The sequence below is a fragment of the Pagrus major genome, chromosome 23, assembly GCF_040436345.1.
Source record: "Pagrus major chromosome 23, Pma_NU_1.0".
In the NCBI taxonomy this organism is placed as follows: Eukaryota; Metazoa; Chordata; class Actinopteri; order Spariformes; family Sparidae; genus Pagrus; species Pagrus major.
Window position 1 is genome coordinate 19,544,315 of NC_133237.1, and position 18,463 is coordinate 19,562,777.

General features: G+C 40.8%; 2 protein-coding genes and 2 non-coding genes across 5 annotated transcripts in view; all 4 read right to left on the minus strand.

Annotated features, from left to right (window-relative positions):
• lasp1 (LIM and SH3 protein 1) overlaps positions 1 to 819 on the minus strand; it is a 31,090-nt gene extending 30,271 nt beyond the window's left edge. The window contains exon 1 of one of the 2 annotated variants that reach the window (XM_073493880.1): positions 460 to 819. In XM_073493880.1, coding sequence (XP_073349981.1) covers positions 460 to 528 — 69 coding nt within the window. In that variant the 5' untranslated portion in view covers positions 529 to 819. The remainder of the gene's footprint in view (positions 1 to 459) is intronic. The other variant, XM_073493881.1, reaches the window with a different exon arrangement.
• Positions 820 to 2,436: 1,617 nt separating this feature from the next.
• LOC141020035 (plexin domain-containing protein 1-like) lies at positions 2,437 to 16,766 on the minus strand. Its single transcript, XM_073495073.1, has 14 exons — positions 16,688 to 16,766; positions 8,135 to 8,301; positions 7,766 to 7,909; positions 4,807 to 4,876; positions 4,556 to 4,678; positions 4,360 to 4,478; positions 4,151 to 4,274; positions 4,006 to 4,098; positions 3,842 to 3,923; positions 3,692 to 3,752; positions 3,491 to 3,611; positions 3,363 to 3,398; positions 2,670 to 2,827; positions 2,437 to 2,547 (listed from the first exon to the last, which is right to left on the minus strand). The coding sequence occupies exons 1-14, from the start codon at positions 16,764 to 16,766 to the stop codon at positions 2,437 to 2,439; spliced, it is 1,488 nt and encodes a 495-aa protein (XP_073351174.1).
• trnac-gca (transfer RNA cysteine (anticodon GCA)) lies at positions 5,802 to 5,873 on the minus strand. The gene has a single exon. It is a non-coding gene; the product is annotated as a tRNA-Cys (tRNA).
• Positions 6,827 to 6,898, minus strand: trnac-gca (transfer RNA cysteine (anticodon GCA)). Its single transcript has one exon. It is a non-coding gene; the product is annotated as a tRNA-Cys (tRNA).
• Positions 16,767 to 18,463: the final 1,697 nt, after the last annotated feature.

Below are 18,463 nucleotides of genomic sequence, written 5' to 3' on the forward strand. Positions count from 1 at the left end.
GTGTCTTCATGTATTTGTGAAGGTTAGTCCCTCACGTTAGCTAACGTTTTCTGTCAGTTTTTCTTCAAAGCAGGCCCAAACCAGACTCGCCTGTCGGGAGCTCTGTGAGGCGCTGGTTTACTGTGAATCGATATCACAGCCTTAAGTCACCGTCTGGGTGAAAAACACACATTTTGGCTCCTCACTTCAGAGCATTATCTACGCGACAAAAGGTGTGATTTCGCTTCCTGCCCGCGCTGTTGAGCCACCCCCTTCCAGACGTTGAGCTAGCTGTTAGCTTGCCTTTGCTAGCGACATACCTGTCCTGCTGGGGCGTTCAATTCATTCACAAAAATATGTGAAAGGTGTCATTTTAGGAGGGTAGAAACGAGCGAAGCGAGGGAGCGAAAGGAAGGAAGGTGCGCTGAGGTTATTTTCCTAAAGAAAGAAAGGGAAGTGAGGCGGTTTTCTCATCCTTACCTTGTCCAGACAATTCACTTTTTCCGTGGGGTAAACGACTAGATTACATCTGCCACACAACGGATTCATGTTGGAGGAATGCTCTTCTAGCTAGTTAGCACGGAAACCGCCGATGATTCTGGTTGTAGCTGAGCGCTGCACTCGAGTACTCGCTCCCAAAAGAAAAAACTAGCTATAGTGTACGATTACGATCAGTAGCAGACCGACACTAATCTTGTTGTATGAGGCAAATCCAAGAGGTTGTTGTTGTCGTTGTAGCCGCACAGCTGGCTGTCAGTCCACTAACCAGACACGGAAAGCGCGCTCCCGCTTCCCCCCTCCTTCGACTGCGCGCGTCCGAGCAGAAGGGGAAGAGGCAGTGTGGGAGGTTCAGTGTCTTTACTGGGAAGTAAGATTAATGAATTCACAGGAACTATAGCATCTGTGCGTTGTAGGAGATATTAAGCAAAACGAGGTGACAGTCTCGTGTGTGTGTGACTGCAGAAGATCCAGGTCGATCCTTGTTCATGTCCTCGTCCCATCTGTACTCGCATAGCAAACTCATGCGATCATCTTCCTGCTGTTGCAGGTTTTTTTGGGTTTTTTTTTTTTTTTACCAATCCAATGATCTCAAATCACATTTTTACACATCTGCCACGTTCACTGCATGTCCGACTTGGTGTCCACGTGATGCATTTGGTGAGGATGACACCTGCTGACAGAAGAGTCGTACTGCACTACTGACACCTCATTGTAAAGCACATTTCATGGTGAGTCGGTGGTAATTACCAGGTGAAATATCCCACCAGAAATGCCCCCAAATAACCACAATGATTACCTTAAAATGTATTGAAAACTACTTCAACATCACTTAATAATAATATTATGCTATTTTATGATAAGCAGTTAATAAATAGCTGGTGATTTATTAAATACATTTCTAGGAAACCGAAAAGATCAGAGAACACAGACAAGTCATTGTGTCTCAAGTCGAGTCCCGAGTCTCTAACTTCCAAGTCCAATTGGAGTCTCAAAGTCCAACTCTCAATGACTGGAGTCCACATCTCTGCTAGTTTCTTTCTAACTTCCCCTCCGCAGGCCACTAAGTGGGTTGAGGTGAGTTGCAGCAGAGTTTCCCAACTAGTTTTTGCCCAATTTCAAGGTCAGTATCAATTGAAGTACTTGTTTTTAACCATTGGCATTCTCACCAGATTCTATCATTTCAACCAGATCAGTCCAATTTTGCAACAATTTTCCTAAATGTCAATTTATTTATAGTTAGACACCATAAACTGCTAATTATATTATGATTAAATGATGTTGGGGTAATGTTCAATACATTTTAACTTGATTGTTTTGGTGATTTGGGGGCAATTTCAAAGAAATTCCAAATACATTACTTGGTAGTTACCATCTACTCACCACGACATTCTCAGACCTGTAAAAGGAAGAGTTACCAAGATCTTTCCCAATGTGGTGTCAACATTTTGTGCATTTTCACTCCATTTCTACAGCATCAAATAATGCTGGTATAAAACACCAACGAATGAGTTTGGATAAGGTACTGTGTAGTGTGTTCTTGCCAACTTCCCCATTAAAAGCAGCTGGATTGAAAGTGCAGCACACCCATAACTTTATTTGTTTTATTTAAAAAAAGCATAGTTTATGTATTTTTTCTCAGGTTTTCAAACTTTTGGCATGCATTGCACAGTTTACTACAGTCAAATCCCATAAAAAAGGAGGGGTACAACCACCAATTTTTCCAGTGGAGATATAAAATGCGAATTAAATCATTCACTATCAAATAACATTCAGATTTCACCAGTTTACATCTTTTTGCAATGGAGCAATGGAGCTCTTAATGGAAAAACAATCATAAACTGAATATAAAAGTTGAACTGGCCATGGAATTTGTGTTGTGACAAAAGTATATACTTTATGTTTGTAGAAATCATTTTAATGCAAACATCTTGTTTATCCACGTTTCCATTCGTCGTTTCAACACGGCCCAGCTTCAACAATGCTGTCTTTTTCATGGCCTCCTTCCACCTCTGTGTAACCAGGTTGTTGCTTCTGAAACTTCCAGGAGGGCCAGCAGCTCTTGCGTCGCTAAAAGAAATCCATGTGGACATAAATAATTATAGCTCAGAAAAATCCTCTCTGATGTGGATATTAATTAATTAAAACACACCTGGGCCTTTGTAAGGGCAGGTGTAGGATTCAGTGCTCACCTGGATGAGGTAAAGTGGTGATGGTGCAGTTGTATGGTAGTTGATGTAAAGAGCCAACAGTATCAGAGCCAAAAGTAAAACCAGCGCGGCTGCTATCCCGGCTATCACTCCTGTGTTAGCCAACCTGTCAGTCTTGGTTGAAGAATCTGTCTTCACATCTGTATTGACAAAGAAGCCTCATTATTATATCCCTTTATAATTTATATTACATTAAATAATCATATATTCGTAGTACCCAAAACATTTCTGGAGCTTCACAGCAAACAGCATTGTGCCATTCTCCTAAACAGCTGAAGTAGCAGGGCACTTAAACATAAAATGGCTCCATTCAGCTCGTCCAGCATATTCCGAGTCCCTACAAGCCCTGAGATCCCAAATTGATTTGAAAAGACATTATTTACACCCTTTTAAAAGCCAAAATCTTCCCAGTAGCCGCTAAGCTAAAAGTGTTAAGGCACCCTGTTTGAAGTGGGTGCACAAGCTCAACCTCAAGGGTGTGAATAACAACTTTTCATAATCATGACAGAGGATGTCGTTCACTGTACAGGTTGTAAAGCCCATTGATATCATTTTGTGAAACGATTTAAAACAAGTCCACAGTTGTTTATGAGAATGCTGCAACACTGTTTTGCTGTGAAGCTCCAGAAATGTTTAAATCTTTAGCCACAATGGATCTTACAAATATGAACTCACCATTGCCAGTATTAAATATGTGACGTTTGGTCTCGTCTGAAAGGTGACAGAAAGGAGTCATTTTCATCCTTGTTTCATGGCTGAATCGATTTTAACAGAGCAACAAAATAAAAATAGCTCAGCCTCACCGTCACTTTCACAGCCTTTCCGCAGAGGAGTCGACAAAGTCACATACTCGATCTCTGGTGTGATAGATGAGTCAGTGGAGGTGTCAGTCCTTGAATAATCCTCACAGGTCAGATCTTTGCTCTGCATCATAACATCATAACAGCACATGAGTATCAGATATGGCAAATAAGCAGATATACATCGTTGACGTCCAGCAATACCTCATCTGAACAGGCGTAGTCCAGCCATTCTTGTCTGTGTCTATCCATGCCATCTGAACACCTTAAACAGACAAGATGTATATTTATTTAGAAGAGTTAAAGCTGCACTACAGTATATCGATGTTTGGGCTAGCCTAATGCAACACTCACCTCTGGAGTACATTGCACCAGCTGCAACCAGAGGTTTGGTTGGATGAGAGGCAGAGATCACAGCTGTCATGTTGCAGGCAGGCTGAACAGAGACACAGGGACTTGTTTGAGTATTGATTCTCAGTTTAAACTAATCCTAACTAGGGCGGATAAGGACCACTCACTAGGCAGTGGAGTGAACTCAACTGCAGAGAAGCTGGTGATCTTCTTGGTGTCAATCTCAACCCGATGGTACTCATAAATCGTCTGCCGTTTGGCTTCTGTGTCGGAGATATCACAGGGTTAAATGCCTGAAGTGTTTCACAAGACTCTGAGGACTGATTGATTGCTGACCTGGTGATTGAGGAGATGGTGTCGAGACCATGAAGGCATCAGACAAACCGACCTTCACTGGATGCTCAGCTGAACTCATCACATCTAATGACAGAGGTATCTGATAAACAGACAGAAAGAGGAATCACACGCATGGAGCGATAATGAGGAAGAGAACAGGTGCACAGAGCAGAGGTGTGTCTCACATCTTGGTAGCAGAACGTGATGGCTCCTGTTTTGTAAAGCGCAGCCTGAAATGTAAAGGCTCCCTCCGACTCCCTTCTTGGGATTCTGACCCGCTCCCACTGGACGACAAACACCTCACCTGAAGAGTCAGTCAGCCAAACATGAGTCAGACAATCTGAGAACCAGGACCTGCTCAAATATCAGGCGTTACCTCACCATTATCTAGGTATTGCACAGTGGAGTCTTTGGAGTAGCTGGGGTCAAAATTAGCCATTAGAGGGGCGATGTACTGCGTTGTGGTCAGCATACGGTGAGTAATGTCCCCTGTGAAGATGAACCCTGAAAACAGGCCAGATGGAAAAATATGTAAGACTTGAGTGCGACTTGTTTCCATACAAAACACTTCTCTGCTCTCAACATGCTCAGGAAAGGTCACTTGAACATCTGTTATAAAATCGAAAAAGTACCTCCTGTTGCTATGGTAATCTGCCTCAGGTAATGTCCGTAAAAGGGAAAGTCAAACGACAGGGCAACCCTCTGCAAAGAGTAGATGCAGACAGAGATATTTTAGTCTTTTTCAAATAAAATAAATCTATAATTCACATATTGCAGCCACTTGTTTTGAGATGTTCTGTACCCTCATCAGCTCTTAAAGGTTTGTTTTGCACTGAGATAGAATACAGGGGATGCAAAATGCTTAACTGTCTGGGAAAAGCCCTGTTTTGTTTCATTTCCCTCATTGAAAGGTCATTTTTGATATAGTTATGACACCACTCTTGCTCACTTACTAACTCCAACACATCCACATTCTGGCATTACATTTCACATATAGCCGTAGACATATAATGAAAACTAATTCATTATATAACACAATATATATATATATAACATAACACAATACATATATATAACATAACACGGTAAAGTTAAGAAGAAAAAATGACCCCCACAACGCAGAGTGTGCGCACAAGAGGCTTCTGCTAAACTGGCTAGTTTTCGGTTTAGCCCCCTGTTAACTTGAATAGCAACAAAATGATTTCATGGCGCAGCTCTTCTAGACTTTCCAAATGTTATCAGATGATGATAGTGAAACGAGTCATTTCGCGGGAGTTGTGACACTCCAAAATGTATCCAGGGTTTTCTTGCTGCTTTTTTAGCTTAGCTTAGCTTATTGGAAAATCTTTTTGAGTCCCAGTGCATCATTTGATGCTGTAAATACACAGTTTGGCCATTATGTAAAATCTATATTGGCTTCAGAGCCTGCAGCTTCCTTTGGTGGTGGCAGGGTCTGCCATTCACATAGTTTCATAGGAGATGATGCAACAACTCTTTGTATTACATCATTGGTGTGAATTTCAGCATTTCCTGTTTCCTATCTAACAGTACTGTTCTGTTGTCACCCCAATAACACCGCAGTTTATATTTCAGCAGCTGAAGCTTATATTCGGTTTTGCCATAAATAAGGGGGCACTCGGATTTGAACCGGGGACCTCTTGATCTGCAGTCAAATGCTCTACCACTGAGCTATACCCCCTTCTGATTAAAACCTGATCATGAAATATTATTTATACAGGGATAGGCACTCTGGTTGCTTCTTACAATCAGCCTGTCTGTGATAAATATTTTTCTCAGCGTGCACTCTGATGTAACTGTTTCGCAATGATCTTGTTGAAAGAAAGACACAACTTGGCTTTGTGGGAGTCGGTCACTGAGTTGACTGGGTGTGAACTTCTCAAAACAGATTTTCTGCTGAATAACAGATCCGATACACAATGATTAATTCTCAGAATCATCATATCAGTTTCCAGATCAAGAGGGCACATGGGAAAACTGACCCCGCTGTAACCAATGATAAAAATGATTACCCTTGAGTTCAGGCTTTATCATAATGTCCTGAAGACACCTGTCTTTTGATTTCCCAAACTGCAAGCACATTTTTCCTCTTATCCATTTTGAATCTGAGTTTCAGTACTGTTGCTTCAACTGCTGCTTCTCCAACTATGTAACCTGGACTGGATGTTTGTACTCAATGACAAATTGGAGAATCCTGGGCTTTTCAGTGTCCAAGAGTTTCCTTTCCTGTTCCTGATCCACCACATCTGTCCATAGTAAGGCGAGCTGTATGTATTACAGAGATCCCAGGTGTTGCACAACAGAGGTCAAGACTGGGCGTGTGCTTACAGCCTTTGGCAGGCCTGTAGGTCTTGGCATCTACCAACATTTTCCAGTCCTTTAGCTTGTCTAGCAGTGCTACCCTATGTTTCAGACTGAACTTCAGACTGGCATGCTCTCACATAAAATTTTAGGACAATATTTCAGGATTTTCTCCTTTTACAAAGAGAATCAGTAGCTGGCTGTGTACTTGTACTTGCTGTAGTGTTGCACTTTTGCCCTCCATTTCACAAAGAGCATAGAAAACAGATGGCTTTCGAAGGAACATATAACATAACAGACCTACATATGGATTCTTGTCAATATAATCAGGTCAGGGGATACCCAGATTTGAACTGAGGACCTCTTAATCTGCAGTCAAATGCTCTACCACTGAGCTATACCCCAATAAACTTCAACCATCCTTTGCCCAATCATACTCTGATAGATGAACATTAAATTCACCCACACATAAAATAAGAAAGGGCATGCACTTGTATGTTTACTCTGGTGAAGGCAAAACTCCACTGGTTGAAAAGTATAAATCTGTGTTAACGTGCCACTATGTCACATTTTTATGTTTTAAGGTAGCCATTTTGTTAAGTTTGCAAAGGAGGCACCCACATTTGAACTTGCAACCTCTTGTTTTGTAGTCAAATGCTCTACGACTGAGTTACACCCCCTCACCAACTTCTCACTCCTTTTTATTCATTGCTTGATATATGACCAAATGAATAAAAAAACCTAAACAAACATCTTACAAAGTAGATAGCAGAGTGGATACGTTTATGATATCTTTCAGACTGAGTTTCATTGTGGCTTTCAGGCTTCTCTCCTTTTTAAATACTGAATTTGTAGCTGCCTGACTTGTAATTGTGGCAATGTTGCAGTTTGCACTCTATCTCATTGAGAACAAAGAAAAGATTTGTTTGTGTGCTTTGGCTTGGGAGCATAAAGATTCCTGGCTTTGTTAAAACCTTTGATAATCCACATTTGATTTGGAAACATCCCATACAAGTACGCTATACCCCTGAAAAGCTCTTAACGACCTCTCATTGACTGCCTGGTAAATTTCCATTTAAATATATAGATAATCTACAAAGACATTTATAGTGTATGTGTATCTTTACTAAATCATTAATATGTGAACTGGGCACCTATTGATCCAAATGCTGAGATATACCCTCCATAACAACTGTCACCCACTTCATATTGATGGCCTGCAATATGAATAACACAAAGAAATGAAGATGTATCTTTGTGTGTGAGACTCACCACAGCCTGTTTGTATGAATTTGACAGAATGCCATGGACTCTGACTTGGCCGTGGCGGACGTCACTCATGTCAACCCATAATTCCTGAGTGCGCTGGTCTTCTGGGCCAAAACTACGCCATGTGTAGTACTTGCCAGAGTCCTCCTTCCAGACAGAAAAACATAGAGGATGAGAGGATGTAATGGTGTGACAGAGTGTGACATCAAGGGTTCACGCTGCAAATCATATGTTGTCATTTACCAAAGAGTGAATTCTACCTTCCAAAAGAGGGCAGTGTTTAACTCCAATTAAAACAAATAGGACATGTCAAAAGCCAAACACATAATAAATGCCATAAGTCATTACAGTACACTGTGGTGCAGCACTCACCACTACGTGTGTCATGTTGTCTGGCAGGGTGTCGATGGTTAGTCCGCCACCCAGGACCGCCCTGTTTATCCGAGCGTGGCCTGAAGACGACCTCTGGGCTTGGTGAGGATGACTATCCCCTCCAGTTGACTCTTCATGCTGCTGTGAGATCACACTGTACCAGTTGTCTGTCCAAAATAATGAATATCACGTTAGCATGTTCAGCTGGTCATTATGGGATGTGATGATAGAAGCACTTGCATGCTTTTCTAAACCCACTGATCTAAAAATATATAGCTTTTCTTTACCCTGGCAAACTGTCTGGAAACATTTCAGATGCAAGTTTTATTCAGACTCAAAAATGATGTTTACAGTTTCAGCCAATCACCCAAACTTGAAATGTCAGTCTAGCATGGTCAGTTAAAGCCATTGTTGAATGAAGTAAAAAACAATACAAATGATGCTCGGAAGGAACTGTCAAAACATACAAACAGTGCAACCATACTTGGTAAGCAAACTGAGGTAGGTATGCTTTGTTTTAACGTTTGGGGTGTTTTCAATTGGGGGCTTGTCTTTCTTTCAAGCCACATATTTCCGAGTTGATGTTAGGAGTTTATTTTACTGTAGCGCCACTCTGTGATTTTCTATTGAGTGTGGAAAATGCATGTCTTGGAGTTATAGACGTCTTTCTCCTTGCACAACCTCAGTCAATAACACAGCTGTACATTTGAAGTTAGACGGGGCAAATGTTTTGACTGAGCACCCAGAGGTCATTTATGTTCATATGGTATGTTCATCTAAGAACTTAAACCTGCTGGTTTATGGGTAATTAATCGATTAAATTATTAATTGTTTTCTTGTTGTTTTGGGTGTGCTGATGCACAGATTTTTGTTTTTATATGCATAGCACTTTTTAAAAAACAAACTTGCCTTGTCCTCTTGTGTAAACATAAAATGATGAAAGAATAGTTGATCAATAAATTATTCAGGAAGACTGCGATTTCAGCAAAATTCAAAACCATATCTGGCTTCCAGAAAACCAATCTGCTACACAAGTTTGCTTTCATGGCAAGTTTTAAAAACAGTTTTCAGAGTTTACAGTTGTGTTGGAAAGTGTCCAGTCATCCTTTCTCTATTCGAACAGTGAAGGTTTCATAATAAGGCACACATGTATAATATATACATGGCAATTGTTTTACAAGGTTAACAAAAAAAAAAAAGTTTGAATAAACTGAGGTGACCTTATTTTGGAGCTATTTCAAATGTTTCAACCAATCTTGCACAACATTCAGACTCCCAAATGTCTGGCATCCTGTTTAAGTTAACATGTATTTCCAGGTTGTCACGCTATCATATCGTACACTACTCAAAATTAGTTAGGGATATTGGGATATTTTAGTGTTTCACTTGATTGTTTTCTGAGTTTATGTTTCATGAATATTTTTGGTCCCCCCGCCCCCCAACAAAAAAGCGACACATTTCATTTAGAGGGTGACTTTTGGACCCACGGTGCCACATGTCAGCTCCAGAATGTAGAAAGAACATTACGGTGCTCGGCTAGTGATTGCGGCTTTATTAGCTACTTTACGGGACGTGGGCGTGACGTCACGAGCAGCCTATATAAACCCCTGAGCGGCGCCCCATTTTCGCGGGGTGTCTCTTCTAACCCTAAATCAGGACGGCCTCCTGTCACTATCGTTTGCTGTTTTCTGCCTGGCTTTCAGTGAACGACAGGAGGTGCTTGAAGCCGCGTTTGGAGCGTTTACGAACAACTAAAAAAAAAAAAGCCACGGGAATCACTCCGCCGTGGTCAGTTTCCCGAGCAGAAACACCGCGAATCTCCTGCCGTGGTCAGCCAGGCTGCCGCGAAGAGTTCGCCTCTGCTGCTCCGGTGTCTTCGTGCCGGGACTAGTCGACAACTGAGCAGAGTAAAACTGAGCAGGGTGACTCTACCGGATCCCCCCAGTGGTCCAGGTTGAAAGCCCAGGCTCAAACACCTGTTAACCCATGCTATAACCGTGTTGACTTGCACCGTGAGGTGCGTTTAAAGTTGTTTGCTCATGCTAACGTTAGCTAAAAGAAGCAGCTAGGTAACGTTAGCAACAGCCCCCCTGCCCCCCTCCACTGTAGGAAACATCCAGCCTGCATGGGAGATGACTGTGGCCCGACTGGACCTCAAACAAACAAGAAAACAGCACTGAGTCTTGCATTTTAAAGCTAGTTTGGCTCATGAAACGTGTTTTAATCATTGTGCTGCAGTAAAAAGGACTTGCAGTCACGCTTGCTTTGGATCCACTACTGCAGCACACTTTGATTTGACACATGGTGGAAAAACATGCTTTAACATGTGACTGAGCCAAAGTCGCCAGCCTTTCACACACCTGATTCAAATGAATTAAAGGTGGCATCCGAGCTCCCATGCAGTGCATTCATGCTATGCCACTTATCTTACTGCTGAAACAACAAACCTTTTTCATTCATTATGTCACTGAATCTTACTTTTGGGCCAGATTGTATTGAAGTCAATGGGAAATGTGTCCAGAAACACTAAAACCGAACATATCTATGTCCTGTGACTTTGAATGAAGAAATGCCTCCAGAAAATTAAACACCACACTTCAGATAAGAGGTGTATGACTGATTTTATTTCTGAATGATAGACAGGGCTGATACAATGGTTTCCCTTGATGAGACTGCAAACACAAATTTGAAGAATGAACTTTGTCTATAAGAAAATCAGTGACAAACCTCTCTGAAGTGTGTACATTTATTTTCTGGAAATCAGAAGTCATACGACATAGATATGTTTGGTTTTAGTGAGTTTCTCCATGCATCTCTCATAGATTAAATACAGCTGTCACCAAAGCAAGATAATCACCCTTCCTTCTTTCTTAAGTTCCTTGGTCCATAGCAGTAAAAACACAGGTGAAATAAATTTAGCCCAGTTAATGGTGGCTCTGTTTCATCATATATCCTGTTAAGCCTTGCCAGTTGGCCAGCACTTAAATGGACTGCAGTGGCCTTGAGAGACATCAATGTTATCAATGACACCTGTGCTTTCTCTGCTATGACATCAAAATGATCTGCTGTGGAAAAGGTCTGCTGCAGGGGTGCCCAGACTTTTTCCCCTTGGAAGGCCAAAACCCAAACTTGATTTTGGGCCATGAGTCAAAAGCAGACACATATTGTATTGTAATGTAACATGCAAAATGGAAGGCTATAAGCAAACATCTGGCGGGCCAAATTAAATCTAATGGCGGGCCAACCTTGGCCTACAGATCACACTTCGGGCAGCCCAGGTTTATTGGTGTGTTGAATGCTTAATGCAAAAGAATCGAATACAAACTGAGTAAAGAAGGGTTGTGGGTATAGACGAAGTGCATTAGTGCACATTGTGTTTCAAACCTGAATCTCGAGGTTTGCTAACCCTCATGTGTTTGAAATAAGGCGAATGGGCGTAGCTCACTGAAGATAATATGACAGTTAAAGGGAACTCCACCTATAACTAAACCCACATTACAATACAAGGTGTCTTCTGTGTTGGTCTCAAAAATGGTCATTGAAAAGACATGCAGAGACAAAGCTGGCTTATTTTTCAGGTGTCTGGCCAGACTGGCCCGCTGTCTAAAGGAAATGCTTTAAATTCAGACATTTTGTTCATGTGTTCAAGCCTAAAAGATATCAGAGAACTTCCTCATATGGAGACTCCCACTCCCTCTCCTACTTTTACAAGCCTATGTTAGTGAGCACATTAACACACTACAACGTAATCCTTCTTGTTTGCAGTTTTGCAGATGTTCATTGTTAAACATCAAATAGTTAGCTCAGCTCAATTCAGTCTTAACACAAACTGGATAAACAATGAGAGCACACTTAAGAAGATGAAATCTGACATATTTAGCTTCTAACAAGTCCTTATGGGTGCCAGCACCCAGTCAGTGCTGCTCCTTGTCTACCAGTGAAATGTTAGTTACATTGGTTTGATGCCTGCATTTCTGTCTGCGTGTGGGAGGGGAACACAGGCCTGTTGGTCCCTCAGCTACGTCCTGTGCCAAACCCCCAGAGTTCAGACCGTGTGGGACTGTAGCTGGCGAGCCCTGCTTTAAACACCACTCTGCATTCCCACAATTATAACACTGATGTCTGCTACAGCCATCCCAACTACAATGCGTCATTTAATAAGTCTCTGAAGTGACAACCCAACTGTCTTGACCTCATAGGGAGCTAATTGTATTTGTTCATGAGCGTTTCTCTCCACCCTTTGATTCAATTAAGTGGTGCGTCAGTGCATTCGTGGCAGCGCGTATATTAAACCTAGATGTGTGATTGTTGAAGGCTGGATCCGCCCTCTTCTGGCATCCATGAGGTAAGAGGAGGAATAGATGGTGTGCGAGCAGTTGTTGAAGTCTGCAGTGCAGCCGATAAACGTTTTCTGGCTTAAGCTGGGAGGGGCACAGACTCATTATGAAGTTGTGGCTCATAATATTTACTCACATCATCGCTGTCATGGGCAGTAGTATTGAATTCACTGGCAGATAACCAGAACAGTGAGATGGGAATCTTATTGTCCCGGCTGTCCAGGAGAAACGGAGAAAAACTCTCTGCACTTGTTAGTTTTTATATGAATTATTTGCTGGATCGCACATTGGTACTGCTCCTACTGTTTGGCATCTCATAACAATTCATACAAAATGTTACAACAAGTAAAATCTAAATTTTGATGCCGATTTTTAAACTTATATTTTGAAATCTGAGGAGTGACTCAAATATTAACAAATCTGGTATCCTTATTGTAAGAATTGAATATTTTGAATCATTTGGGCACCTCTAATATACATATTGAAGCCTTTAAAGGTCCAGTGTGATTCTGGGGAATTTAGGGGCAGAAATGGCATATAATAGTCATAATTGAAACTATTATTTTCGTCACCTTAGAATGAGCTTTTTATTTCGATAGAGAGGGCGGGTCCTCTTCCAGAAAGTCCTCCATGTTTCCACAGTAGCCCAGAATGGACGAACCAAACACTAGCTCAAGGCCAGCCACCAAGAAATGGCCCCCTTGCTGGGACCACGGCCATCTTCAAACTCAGCCTTTATTTATTTTATTTTTTTTTAAGATTAGTTTAGAGTCTAGAAGACACGCATCGACCGAATTGCCTCGATACCATTGATTATCGAAAAATGTCTTGTCATTTGATATCTCCTCAGCGTCAGTGAGCCAATAAGCTTGCAGCATGCTTGTTGTGCCAAGATGTAACAGTGCTGGTGATTGGCTGTCTCGAGGCATGCAGGAAAAACACACGTCACGTCCAGAGTTGGGCTCACCACACTGCGGTAAACAGGTTTATATTTTTTGTGTTAGTAAATAAAACAAAAACATTTCAAGGCTGAAATATAAAACTAAGATTTTTACAGAAATGCATAATGAAATGTTTTGTTAGGACGGATATCATAAAATTGGTATTGAAAAAAGTATAGTTCAGGAACCGATACTGAAGTCAAGGTTATGGTGTTGGTACCAGTACCGTAATTTTTTTAACAATACTCAGCCCTATTCGTGACTGCATCTTGGATTGTTGTGATGCTATCGCCCTGACAGAATATATTCACAGACAAACAGACTGACAGACAAAGTGAAAACAATAACAGCTACTCTAGATTGGAGGGGAATGATTGGCATTAGGTTACAGTGATCCACAACTTAAAACAAATGTGAGCCGGGGGCATAAAGACAAAATCTATCCAAAGACAGAAAGATAAACATCTGCTCCAAACTGCCAACACTGTCGCAGCTGGTAATGATAGAAGTATATATTTCTTTTCATTTTCATTTATTTGTATTGTCTTTAGAACTGAAGCAACATTACTTTTGACTCATATGGTGATTTTGACACATAAAAATTTGAGGTTTTCAAACAAAATACATATCTAATCTTCGGGCTAACACCTCACAGCTTCTGGTCCGTGCTATGAAAATTGTTTTAATAAACACTTGTCCTATTGTTTCATAAATTCGTGTGTATATGATTAAAGACTGTTTCAAGCAAATCCAATGGGAAAGGGTTGCAACAAAATACCTAAGTGGTGAAACAATAGCAAGAAGATGGATCACGATTTGTGCATGAAAAAGAACAGAGTGCTGCCTTAGATAGAAGATAATAAATAACAATAGATAATTGACTCTCCTATTGTTTGTTTGAAGGCTAACATCAACACATACGTCTCTGTGCCAGTGTAACAATGGTGCTGGTGAGTCAGAAAGTGAGAAAAATGTTGATTGGTTGCAGCGGTCAAGAACACAAATGAGGTTTGTGCAATTTAGTATAAATTTGTTTGTCTGCACTGAGACAAAGAATGATAAACATTTTGTGAGAGACCCAGGAGGGTAGAACAGGAAGCCCTTTTTTCAAATGAGAGGGCAGATGTTTTGGACAGAGAACTGACCTCTGCCCACTCTTATAGGGGCTACCAAACCACGACGTTTAGCTGCCTTTTTCTGTGAGCGGTCAGCTCGGAGCTGTCTGAGAGTACACGCCCTTCCTGAGCAGAGGCTGGAGGAGCTGGCATGGACTCCTCAACATCACCCACAGTAAACATGCATAGTTCATTTCAAGGCATGTGGTTGAAACGCAGATGGTGCAATTCTTCAGCCTCATTCCACTGAAAAACTTTCTTCCAGATAATCAGGCCACTTAGAGGAAATACTTGGGAAGTTGATAAGATGTTAAATCTCTTAGAATGTATTCTCCATGGAATTAATGCTTTGAGAGGAGCCTCCTTTAATAAATAACCCACAGTTAAGAAATGTGACAAATTCAATTTATAACATACCTGAGGGTGCGAGAGAGTTAGATTTCACAATAAAACTATAAAGACAATCCAATCCAAGTCTTGTCAAGAGAACATGAGTCCACTGATTGCTCCACATTTCTTCTGTTATGGTGACAACAAAACTCTGCATGGAGGAGGTCTAAATTTGTTGCTAAAAGATAAGAGAAGTGAATGAAGGAAACAGAGTCCGAGCCAAAACCGTTTCCCATACAAACGCTGTTCCAAATTACAACATGAATCAAAAAAAGAAGTTGCTCAGCTGTTGGCAGATAACTGTTATTGTTCCTGCCATTTTATTTTTCCGAAAACACAAGCATGCTTCGCTATCGCAAGTCAAACTGCACATGACTTTTATAAAATAGAAGTCGATCTGCCATCCACAGACAATAACATCCTATCTATGATCCAATCTGACAAAACAACCGTACTTCTCATTCTTCCAGTCACTGCTCAGCTCCAACATGTCTGGAGCGGCTTCAGGCCGTTTTTGTTAAGCAAACTTCTCAACAGGACGGGAGACAAGAGGCCAAACACTGAGGTCATCGTCGGGCACACGATTCATTTTCAGTCCGGGACTCTGTGTTTTTACAGTCTGGTTCAGATTGCTCTCTAAGGACCAAAGTGATTTTTAAAAACCTGAGCTGTGTATAATGTTGAGTGACAAGGCAGATAAGAGCAAATTAGGCATAGGAAAGAAGGATATGGTAGGTTAATACCGACAACTGACCCCTTATGTTGCGAAAACATCTGAGCAACCCCTGCACATTCATCTGTGGTGCCGTTTCATCTGTCATGTTTCCCTATACGAACGCTGCCGAGCACATCAGGAGCGCTGGTGGATTGAATGTTTTTGATGCTGTTTTGATGATGTTTTAGGGAAAATTGCTAAGGGGATGTTGGTGGTTGTGGTGAGAATTTTTATTTTTTTTTGATGGGAAGTCGGGACATCTCCAGCCGTGTTTGTGGCGACAAAATCAGGTATTTTCAGCCAAAACATGATCTTTTCCTTACCCTAACAAAGTAATTTTCTACCTACACTTAACCAGAACACAGCGTTGTCAACAACAATTAAAAAGAAAATTTAAACTGAAGAAAGTTTCAACATATCTGTGGTTTGCAGAGCCAACATTTATTCAGACAATAGGGTTGTGGAGGCAGGGGACACGTCTGTAGGGAGTGACCAGTCAAATTCCTCAGAGCTAGGAATAAATTATTATAAATCCTCCAAACATCCTGCATATCCATTTACAACATATGGCAACTGATAAATCCACGTCGCCTCCCCTCAAAAGCCTCCACCATTTTTTTTTTCTGTCTAGCAGGGAGGCAAAGTGAAAAACAAAGTCTCAATCTAATTTTAAACCTCAGACAGGCTGTTTGTGGGCTGTTGTTTAGAATCAGTCGCATGCTTGTGGAAGAGGGTATTTTTATTGTACACTTTATTGTAAACTAGGTCACTCACTTCTGTGTGTAAAAATGAAAAGGGCATGGCATGCCCATTTGAGTCCTGCTGAAGTTTTGTGGTTTTGAAGTGAGTTAAAGTCGCACAAACAGCATAAAAAAAAACAATAAATAAGAATGTTAACAATCCGTTTAACTCAAGACACAAATAGACAGATGCTGCTTGGACTTCAAAACAGTAAAGATAAAAAAGTGAAGAAGCTGCAACATAGACTTACACCTGTGAGACTAAGCATCTGTGAGACCAGCACAGGTGTAAATATAAAAGCAGTGTTGACTCACCTGTTTGCTGTTGAGCCCAAACTCTCACCAGCTCTGTTTGGGAGAGACAGAGGAACAGCATCACCAAACTGAAACACATGTCGAACAGCAAAAGACACAAAAAATTACAAAAACAAAACACAGCGTTGTCTCAGCTCCTCTCTTCTTCTTCTTCTCTTTGCAAACACAGTTCTCTCTGAATCCCACTTCACTCTCTTCCTCTCTCTGCACACACCACCTCCACCGCCACCACCCTGTCTCTAACTACACCCTCTCTCTCCTCCTCGGAGCTGTTCGTCCGTTGCCATGGGGATTACAAAAGACACAAAGATCAGCTGATGAGGCTTTGGACCAGAGACGAGAGAGATGATCGTCTGCACACATAAAAGACCCTGACATTGAGTTATTATCGTTCTATTTTCGAGAATAACACAACAGTCGGGATTCCAGTGTAGTTCAATCATTCTGAGTGATAAAAGTATAAATCGGACCATTCAGTGTGCACTGTAAAAAAAGTTTAAAAAAATGTTAATGCTTCTTGCTCGGCATTTTCCATGATTGAAATTCATTTTTTTTTAGCTTTAATTTCACATAAGATCTTGTTTATTTTTTCAGAATCGTAGAAAAAGTGTGAGGCACACAAGAGGGTTAATAGTTAAAAAGGCTTTAATTAATCACGGCTTTCGAATTAGTAAAAACATGCCCATGCCTTTCAGCCATTAAGGTCTTCATCAGGCATGCACAAAATGGCCATCTTTGGGCTCGGGCTTACAATTTATATGTTAGCAGACAGTCACATGACAGACTATGCAGGTAGGTAAATTGTCACATGATCTGTATAAGCAGGTTGGTAGTCACATAATTGGGCATTTAAAATCAAAACACAAAGCATGTTTAGCAGACAAAAAAATCACAAACAATAAGCAAGTTAAAAGATAAATATATGTATACAAAATCTTCACGATATCTGTCAGTTCACAAAAAAATCTATGTAACTGCACAATACTTAAAATATAAACAATGATAATAATATAATACAGAACCAAATCTACTTTTGCTGCTATTGTCACTAAATGTCATTTTAATATTAAACTTATATGTAACACTTTTAATTAAAAAGTGTTTTTATATGAAAAACAGTTTCTGTAAAAGAAACTTGCAGTTTTATGGTAATTCAGTTCAGGCTTTTAATGTTATTTTACATTAGACATCTAAATACACAGTTTAAGTTTGTATTGAAAAGATATTTCCTGCGTTTAAAAAATATAAATAAACAGGAGAAATTTCATAAAAATTAAATATTTAAAAAAACATTTGTTTTTTTACAGTGTAGTCTCAGTGTGAGCAGAGTGTATGGCGCCTCCCTCTGTCCAAACCAGCTGCAGGGACATTGGGAAACCTGACATGAAAGATTAGACGTGGTCATCACCACCCTTACAATGCCAGGCCTAAAATCAGTGCTATAGGATATTACACATTCCACGTGAAGTCTGTTTATGACTCTTCAAAACATGGGGTGTCTACACTCACAACAACATCCTTCTGTGGCCCACATGGAACAGCAGACTCTCTTTGTTGCTCTTTGATTTCCAGTGGTTATGTAAAAGCCGTGTTTTTTATGGCATGTAAAACTGACAAATGCAAGCTTTACAAGCACTGTGGCTGACTCCACCACCTCTCTTAGCCACCGCTTTCATCATTTCTGTCTGGCATGAGAGCAAACATGGAACCCCTGGCAAGGGAGCGTTTATTAGATCCACAGCTGGAAAGACAATAAGTACCCCGTCCTATAATCCA

Excerpts from the sequence above, each read along its gene's own strand:
- LOC141020035 (XM_073495073.1), bottom strand. The coding sequence starts at position 16,766 with ATGTGTTTCAGTTTGGTGATGCTGTTCCTCTGTCTCTCCCAAACAGAG. Across the intron at positions 4,099-4,150 it reads GCAATCAATCAGTCCTCAGA|CCAAACGGCAGACGATTTAT; the intron begins GTCTTGTGAAAC and ends CCGACACAGAAG. Across the intron at positions 3,753-3,841 it reads TGGTGCAATGTACTCCAGAG|GTGTTCAGATGGCATGGATA; the intron begins GTGAGTGTTGCA and ends TGTCTGTTTAAG.